Here is a 9921-nt window from a genome sequence, read left to right as displayed (position 1 = left end):
AGAAAAATCAAAATGATCTTAATTAAAATATTTCGAGATAATCCAAAACATCACTATTGTGATGTCTGATGTTTCTGTCTCTATCAAAGCTACAATGTTTCACTAAATTATCAGTGAAATGGCATGTCGACACCTAACCATACTCAGTTGTCATATTCAAATTGTGACTAATAGGTATGCCTTCATGCCTCCCCCAATTTCCAATGTCCTTGCAATTGAATGGTGGGCACCATTTGTGTCCAAAATTAGTGGAACATAAAAAACACATGTCTTGGTCACGCGTGCTTGTAGAGTGAAGCAAATAGGTGGCCCCTAATAATGATTTTGCTTCTTTTATGGTGTAATAAAAGAAGAAAACCAAGACGATATATGGAAAAAGTTATATATATGCATCCAAATATCACACGTATTCAAGCTCAGAAAAGCTATTTGTACTCTCTGGAACAAAACACTCAGCCCATCACAATCAATAAATGGATTGGAGCCTTTGTCCTGGTCATTGTTGGGTCCGGCTAGCTGTGATTAATTTAAGAAGGTGACCCCCTTGGACCTTTGTTTGGACAAGTATTCCATCAACATCGGCACCGATGGGTTCTTAGATGCTAAAATCCCTATATTGAATAGGGATGAAAGACAGATGGCTAAGCCCGAGTCGACCTGAATTTGAATCAAGATCAAGTACAGATTTTGAGACCAATTCTCAACTCAAATTATTGAAAAATCCAAATCAAGCAGTGTAATTGTCACTGAATTTTTTTCATTAGGTTCAATGAACATGGTATGACATTCGATTCGAACAAATCAAAATGTGAAAATACAATGTATTTACTTAAGAAATTTTATGTATCTTCGTCTTAAGCAACCAAAGAGAGACTTTTTAATACGCAACCATGTTCTTTTCATCACCAAAGCGAATATTTGCTTTTAAAGATGGGTTTTGGAATATGAATACCTGATAAGAATGCCTCAGGTATATGGTCCACCACGCATTCACACCTAAAAAATCAAGCAATTGATCAACTGTCTATTGAGTATCCTGGCTGAAGAATTGATTGAAGGGTCCTTTCCCCCCTTTAGTCAACTTATAATTTGATTAATATGATACTTATAATAACTTAATAAGATTATATATATATATATATATATATATATATATTATATATATATATTAGAGTTGCTATTGGCACCCCAATTTTTACTGATTACGCTCCAATTAAAAATAAAGAAAATAAATAAATGATTGAGAATAAATAAAAGTTGGGGTGCCAATAGAAACTCTCTCATTGTTATTTTTTCTTTTGACTAAATTTCTATTGTTTGTGTCTAAGATTTTATACGAGCATTGACAATTATTGACATTGTTTGCCTTGAATATTAGAATGTTTTGTAATATTAAAATAATAATTTGAACCAAACATTTGTAATGTTTGAATGGTGTGTTTCATTCTTTCATTGGGGTGTGAATAATAATTTAACAAATCAAAACTAACAGAAGCCTGAAATCATTTAAGCATTCCTACTATATCTTGTTGCCAATGGCATGGGAAAACATTAGATCATCATCATCATCACCCCTAGAATACAAGATGACTGAGATCACATAATATCATGGGATAGTCATCATCATCCATTAAAATCCAACACACAAACCAATCCAAAAACTTAGGGTTTGTTCTTTATAGAAGCCAGCTCCAATTTTAAAAGCTGGCTTCTGAAAGAAGCAGAAGCCTAAAACTTGAAAAGTCATATCCAATAGAAACTTGTTCATTATAGAAGCACATATACTATAAATTAATGTTTGTTTGATAGTTTTTTATTGTTGAATTCTGGTAAAATGACTAAAATACTTTTAATGTTAATAATGCACATAGAATGCACAAAAAATGAGCAGAATACATTAATAAATATATAATTACACTATATATATATATTATAATAAATTTATATTAAAAAATTATTTTCAATTTAAATAAATTTTATAATTTTATAATTCTATCGAAATTTCGACAACATTTCCTCTTAAAAATAAACATATGATAAAGAAAATACCTACATAATATACAATCCAACATCCACATAATGATGAAAGGTGTTTTGGTAATAAAGTAATAATGATGAATTGCTTTTGATTTTAATAGTAAAGATGAATGGCATTTTAATAATTTTCTTTTATTTTTAAGGTTAAATTTGATTAAAGATGAAAGGTATTTTGATAATTCCCTTTTATTTTTAAGATTAAGTTTGGTTGAAATTTTAATTAAAGATGAAGGTATTTTGATAATTCTCTTTTGTTTCTTAAGATTAAGTTTGGTTGAAAGTTTGATTAAAAATTAAGGGTATTTTGATAAAAATAAAGGGTATTTTGGAAGATGAAAGTTATTTTGATATTTTAGTTGAAAATTTGAGTAAAAATGAAATGTATTTTGATAATTCCCTTTTATTTTTTAAGGTTAAGTTTGGTTAAAAATTTGATTAAAGATAAAGAGTATTTTGATAAAGATGAAAAATATTTTAGTAATTCCCTTTTATTGTTTAAGATTAAGTTTGATTGAAAATCTGATTAAAAATTAAAGGTATTTTGATAAATATGAAGGGTATTTTAATAATCTCATTTTATTTTTTAAAGTTAAATTTGATTGAAAATTTGATTAAAGATGAAAGGCATTTTAGTAACCACACTTTAACTATTTTACGTTTTTGACTTCTTACAAAAGTCATTTGAAAAAACTCCTTTTAGACGACTTCTTTTAAGAGTTACTTTTGGATTTCAATTGAAATCCACGGGAGCCAAAGAAACCCAAACGAACATCATTTATCTAACTTTTTTGACTTAAAAGATAAAAAATCTGACTCCTGAAACTCAAAAGAACAAGACCTTCGTGGTCATCCTGACTCTCTGCTTTAGGAACCAACCATTATAACACTCTACTACAAACCACCTTTCTAGAGAGCATCAACCTGATGACAAGGCCTCTCTAGACATGTTATGTTAGTTAAACCCACCATCAAATATGCTCTATCATGAACCCTAATCCATGTTATTTGGAGGAGAATGATTAGGAATCCAGAAGATGAATCTTCCAAAGCAACTAAAGAATTCAATTGAGATTATTGGACAGACAGACAGATTCAATTATTTACAGGTTGAATGGTTTAATCCAATAAATCTATGATCTCCTTTCCAAACAAAGTGTCTCCCTACTCAATCCATGAGACAAACAAATCTGTGGTCGGTGGATTCATCCCATCATCTCTACCAAGAAAATAAGACCAAGAACCAACTGGTACAATTCAAAATTATGAAGTTATAGTTTTCTCAAGCTCGATCTAGGACAATCTACTCCGCGAGTTTTCCTCCCGACTGGTTAACACAGTAAAACCAACGAACAGAGACCAGTTTCCTTCCCCCTTCACTTCTTCTGGTATAAATAAGAATTAATTTCAGATAATAATTAAGGCACTTATTGAATGAATCCCTTCTAAAATTGAGTTTCTCTCCCATCAAAAAAGAAATGCAGCTTGTAAAATGTGATAAGCTAGTAGATAATGCTGAAAGGACAGAGAATCCACAAATTCCACACAACATGGTAGTACTTAAGGTTTATCAGTCTTGAGAAGTAGATAATAGTATTTAGTCTTTAAATGTTTGACAAAGTATTTATCTGTAGCGATTACATTTATATACTAAAAGCAGAAGTTTTACTTGCTGAGTCCAAAAGATAAGATATTCTTCACAGGCCAAACCACATCCCAGCACATTTCATCTGATACTAGGCCTGCCTATAACCACAAAATAGAATATATGAGATACTAAACACAGTACATTAAGGTATAATTTAACAGAGTTAGTGCATATATTTAAACAAAAACCCACCAAAAATAGATATAAAAACCAAAAAGCCTCCTACTTGTCATATAGATAGAACACATACAATGATTGGTCTGCAAAGACGAGTTAGGTTATGATACTAAACAATAAAGGCTGCATGAAACCAACCAACAAGGCAGTAAGCACATTAACAAAACAAGACTAAGAGATCCATATTTTCTTACAAGTCTCTCCAAAAAAAAAATATAAAAAATGTCTCAATGGCTGCTTGAAGACCAATAGATCGAGAGTACTAAGAGGACCATATTTCTAAAATGGAATATACTATTTTCCAGGGTAGGAAGTTGTAAATATGATACAAGCAACAAAATGATTTTTTCATGATGATTCATCAAAAAAGAAATGATTTTTTCATGTGCTTATGGTATATGCAAACAGAGACGACCAACAGTCTCTCTCTGTATGTGTGCACATCCACATTGACAGGGCACCCGAGCACAAATTTTAAGCACTCAAAAATAACTAGAGAAAACTATTTTTCACTGACTCACTGTTGATCAATGCGTTATAAATTTGGAAGTTAAGTGGCTGTCCATTTTCAGAGCCTTTGATCGGGCCAAAAAAGGGAAAAAAAAAAAAAAAAACTTCAGATTTTTTTACTCTCTCTTGGAAGACCTCTTCCTCCTCTTTGTCATTTTTTCTACCACTTAGACTCATGCAACAACCCCTGAATGATTGTCTTCTTGATTTAAGAAGGGTGTTGGATCTACCTCACTTACACCCTAGACGCACTCACGTAAAGGTCTCATCCACAAAATTCCCTAAAAACAGTAGTCTTAATCCAATATTAAATATTGCAACGTAGCTTACTTACCCAACAAGCTTAGTTCCTGACAAAGAGATGGGAGATTGCCCTACATTCTCTCATCCTCCACAAATCCTCAAAATTGAAGCCCACAAAACAATATTATTTTATTTTCCATCGAATAGTGTTGGATTTTCCCACTAAATATCATATTATTCCACTTTTTTTTATGGGTAAGCTGGACTTGAACCCCAAGACCTCAAAGTTGTTTTGCAATGCGTCAAACCAACTGAGCTATGGGTCTAAAGCCCATATCCTATTATTTCACTTGAAACTCCCATAGCATAAAACATAAACGGCTTATCCACAGCTTTTCGCATCTAATTCATGAAAACCTTTTGATCAACACCAAGGCCGCCATCAAAATGAGAAATATGCTAGATCTCCACAACTAAAACACACATGGGATAGTAAAAGAAAAAATCAATGATATATGTTATATATAATATAATACATATAATTATAACTATAATCAATGGTATCAAATAGCATATGTTGTGCGCATATGGCATATGCGGTCGCATATTACACAAAATATTTTTTTATTTAAAATAAATAAAAACAGTAAAAAATCAGAGAAAAAGGGGGGGAAATGTTTAAAAAAACAGAAAAATATAAGAAAATAAACACAAACCTATAACAATATTTTTGGATTTTGGATAGCACTCATTTTTCAAATTGAATAAAATTGATTACATTTAGTCATTTAGTAACAAGAATAAAAGAACTTAAGAAGCTAAATAGTCAATAATATTTAAACTATTCATGATACGAAGGTGACATAAGGATGCATGAATTCAATATTTTGAAAAAATAAAATAAAAATAAGATTTAAAGAGAATAAATACGAGTGAAAGAATAAAAGAAATAACTTAGAATAATGTATGAATAGGGGGTGGAAATAGGGTAGTTATAGAAGAAGATAGATTAAAAAAACTTGAATTTAACGCTCCAATGTCAGATCATTGCCTATTGGAGTAATATGCCATCGCATACTTTTGTATGCCATGGCATAATGAACCGAAACCCTAAATCACATATGCCATCATGGCATATGCAATTTACTCATAGAAAATAGAAATGTGATCGCATTTGACAACACTGCTATAAATTTATATTCAGATGCTAAGTTCTTAAAAGTACTAGGTAGGGTCTCGACGAAGCATAAACAACAAAAAAAATTGATGTTTTAATTGTTTATAGCATGTAGTAAAGGTTATGCAAAATGAAATTAAGGGCCCATGTACACAGATTAACGTACAATAATGCTTAATTTTGCAAGGGGGTTAAGGTTGAAGGGTGCAACCAGATCAATTTCCCTTACTCCTCTCCTAAAGGTAGGACTCTAAACTATTTGATTGTTAACTACACCATAGCACATCCTTGCAAGAACTTTTAAAAGCCTGCTAATGGAGACATCAAAGCTTGAAGAGTAGACTTTTTTAAGATTTTATTTTTGTAGTTCTAGCTAGAGACTTTATTGTTAAGAGTATTTACAACTTTGGGAATATTCACAATTATGAGAATTATAGGGACCTATGACTATTTCATATTAGTTGTACGGTGGTAGTGATTTAAAATTTTTATTTATGTGGAGATCAAATCTTTGTTTGATTTGGACTCTTCTGTAGTAGTCTGGCCTTTTTAGTACTCTAGGATTAGGTTCTTTAGTTTTATCAGGATTTTCTTTATATATAGATCATATTAGGATTTATTTTACAGAGATTTTGATAAATAAAAAACTAGTTTCATTCAATGGAGCTTCTTGATGTAATTTCTCCATAATTCTTGATGTGATTCCAAGGTCCTATCCTTCTTTCCCTTCTCTTTCTCTTATAATCTTATTTCTCTTTTCTTGATTTTCTTTTAATTTTTTTATTCTTGATTTTCTTGAATTCAAGAACTTTTCAATTCTTGAATTCTTAAAATCCCTTTCCCTCAACTCTTAACCCTTTCCCCTTTCTCTTGACCTTTACTCTTTAATCTACAGCCCTCAAACCATCCCTTCATCAAACCTAACCATATTTAATACCCCTAAACCTAATTAAAGCACCCTATTGAAAATATTGTGATTGCAAAATTTTGCATTTTCCATTTCAACATATAACCATTGAGAGGTTTTATTGGTTATTTTGAAAGGTTTCCACAACCTATAAAAATAATCATGAAAACCTTTCACAATAAAACCTTCTAGTTCTCATTCTTAATCCTTTCCTTTTAGAGTTTAAAACAAGTCAAGTTCAGGTCGGATATGTGTCTACCCATATCCATATCCAGATTTTTTATTCAGGTCCAAATCCGGATCCGACTTGGATCCTTCTAGTTCAAACCATATCCGATTTTTTTACTTTCATTAACTTATAACCGGATCCGATCCGACCAAATTAATTGATTCAAGTCAATCGGGTCAGATAATTTCAAACCATTACAAAATAATTTATTAGAAAAGGTGGCTTAAATGTGATTTGAACTCAAGACTCTCCCCTTTTGAAAAGAAACTACCACTACACCTAATACTTATTTGTTGATGAATGATAGACTAAAAAATATGAAAATATAGCATACAACATGCAAAATAATATATCATTTGGATTTAGGTGGATATAGGGATGGGTCCGTATCCGACTCGGGTCAGGGGACATCAACCCATATCCGACCCATATTTTAATTCAGATATACTTCAAGAAACCAAATCCGCTAAAAATCAGATTCGGATCACTCGTATTTCGGATAAAATCTGACCCATTTTAAGCCATATTTCCTTTACCCTATACCTATACGATAATTCTACCGTGGCCCAAATCCTTAACCCAAATCCCAAACCAAATACCCTAATCCCTCGTAATCTTTTTCTCCCTCACTATCTTGCATCACCAACCTATAAAAACTCAATTGAAATCACCACGATTGAGTTGATGAAATTTTCAATAAGTGAAACTCAAACGCCCAAGGCACACCATCGCTCCATATCAAATATTGTGCACGCACGGCACTCCCACTGTGTCCCTGAATAGTTTAAAGTGATTTTTAGGTTCATCAATTTAAAAGATGGGCCCATAGTTTTAAGTTTCAGTTTTGACGTACATTTCAATTAGTCTAGTAATCAAAATATTTGACGGTACCATTTTTACCAGTGTAAATATATCATTAAATATGAATTTATAGGGCCAAGATCCATGTACACATATATGTACTCATATATCTACAATGTGTTTTTTCCTGTGGGCTAAAAGCTTCGGATTGAGCTGATTTTTGGTGAGGATGGTTTCTATGATGAGGAGATCATCCTCATAAAAAATCAGCTCAATCCAAAACTTTTAACCTCGTCAAAAGTGATTTACAAAAAATGGACGATCCACGATTCTTCAACTCATAAATATGGGGTTAGAAGTTTTAGAATTAGCTGATTTTTGGTGAGGATGATCTCCTCATCATAGTGATCATCATCACAGCTCAATCCAAAAATTTTAGCCCACATAGGAGAAAACACATTGTAGATATATGAGTAGATATATGCGTACACAGATCTTGATCCACATATATATGGGAAATGTTCAGCAACAAACATTTTGGCAAAACATTTTTCAAAACATGGGTTAAAGGTTTTGGAATGGGCTGATTTTTGGTGAGGATGATCTCTACAGTGAGGAGATCATCATCACCAAAAATCAGCCCATTCCAAAACTTCTAACCCCATAAAAAATGGTTTACAAAAAATGGACGGTCCACGATTTTTCAACTTGTAAACATGGGCTAGAAGTTTTGGAATGGGCTGATTTTTGGTGAGGATGATCTCCTCACCGTAGAGATCATCCTCACCAAAAATCAGCCCATTCCAAAACCTCTAACCCATGTTTTGAAAAATGTTTTGCCAAAATGTTTGTTGCTGAACGGGACCCTATATATATATATATTTCAAGAAAACATAGAACAAGCATAAAAACAACCATGAATAACAAAAAACATTAAATAACCATTTTGCAAACATTCATTGCAATTCCAAGAAAAGATAAAACACGCATAAAAACAATCATGTCAACATAAAACATTAAATAACCATTTTGGGAATGAAAGTCATGTTTGATAACGCAAAATGGATGTGAAGAAGGCGTATGATCATGTGGAGTGGAGTTCCTTAGACTCCTAAATGGGATGAATGTGTTTCAGACTATTGGAGACCGTGAATTATAGAATATGTTGAAGTGTCAACTTAGCTAAGTTGGTAAGATGTGTGGATTGTTGTTTCTCACATCATTCAAACACCCTTGAACCCAACTTCACCTTACTAACCACTAACCTATTAAAAAAAAATATATAATATATATATATATACACAGAATGTGTTTCCTCTGCATCCTTGGTTGCACACTGCATCACATCCATGCAATAGATTTACATAGACAGTTAAAGAATGGCCAACAAATTCATCAATTTTCACTCATCAAGAACAAAAGAAGTTCAACGATTTCTTTTCTCTGCAAATAACAACTCACACATTTATTTCCTAATTTCTGAGGTCGAACTGATCATCTTAGTCGATATTAGATACTGTCTACGATTCCCCCAAAACAATTGCACAAATAACCAAGATTATAAATACATCAAAGTAAACAAATCAATCAAAATCGAAGTCCAAATATGAAAAATATTAATTTGATTCCAGCAGTTATGAGACTGAAATAGGGGAAACGAACCCTAATTGTAGTAGAGCTCGAGACCCATGCCATCGTGGATCTCGTAATCCTTGAGAGTGATGTGGTCCTTGTAGATGTTGTACCACTTCTGGATTCGGATCTTCTCCGCTCTGGTTCCAGTCTGGGCTGCAACCAGTTTCTTCAAATCTCCAATGGTGTCGTCATCGTTGCACTTCACCCTCACCTTCTTCCCCAACCGATCGTTTAACACCACCTCGATCATCTTCTCCTTCTCCTTCTTTCTGAGAAAACGAACCCTAACCCTAACACCAAGGTCTACAAGTCACGTAAGAAAAATCAACCTTCGCTTCTTCGTCCGCACTATAGTGGAATAAATATATTTTACGGTACTGTCGTTTGTTGAATTTTCGATGGAACTCTCCTCCTAAATGACCGAAATGCCCTATTTCTTGTAAGAATTGCTTAAGCCGTAAGAGGGTTCTTTGGTCATTGCATCATATAGGTCATTGCATCTTTGCCTTCTCATAGATGGATGCGGAGGTGCGGATTCCATGCATGTTTTTAACACGTAT

At 32.7% G+C, this 9921-nt stretch overlaps 1 protein-coding gene across 2 annotated transcripts; it reads right to left on the bottom strand.

Annotated features, from left to right (window-relative positions):
- Positions 1-3600: 3600 nt before the first annotated feature.
- LOC147385789 (ubiquitin-like protein 5) lies at positions 3601-9718 on the bottom strand. 2 transcript variants are annotated; one of them, XM_086422573.1, is made up of 2 exons: positions 9389-9718; positions 3601-3776 (listed from the first exon to the last, which is right to left on the bottom strand). In XM_086422573.1, the coding sequence occupies exon 1, from the start codon at positions 9609-9611 to the stop codon at positions 9390-9392; it is 222 nt and encodes a 73-aa protein (XP_086278699.1). In that variant the 5' UTR covers positions 9612-9718; the 3' UTR covers positions 3601-3776; position 9389. The 2 variants fall into 2 exon arrangements, with proteins under 2 accessions (XP_086278699.1, XP_086278698.1); XM_086422572.1 differs by having other exon boundaries at positions 3601-3780; positions 9389-9715.
- Between the last annotated feature and the right edge of the window lie 203 nt (positions 9719-9921).

The sequence above is a fragment of the Akebia trifoliata genome, chromosome 14, assembly GCF_017979445.1.
Source record: "Akebia trifoliata isolate Shusen 1 chromosome 14, ASM1797944v1, whole genome shotgun sequence".
In the NCBI taxonomy this organism is placed as follows: Eukaryota; Viridiplantae; Streptophyta; class Magnoliopsida; order Ranunculales; family Lardizabalaceae; genus Akebia; species Akebia trifoliata.
This window is presented reverse-complemented; position numbering and strand designations above follow the sequence as displayed.

Excerpts from the sequence above, each read along its gene's own strand:
- LOC147385789 (XM_086422573.1), bottom strand. The coding sequence starts at position 9,611 with ATGATCGAGGTGGTGTTAAACGATCGGTTGGGGAAGAAGGTGAGGGTG.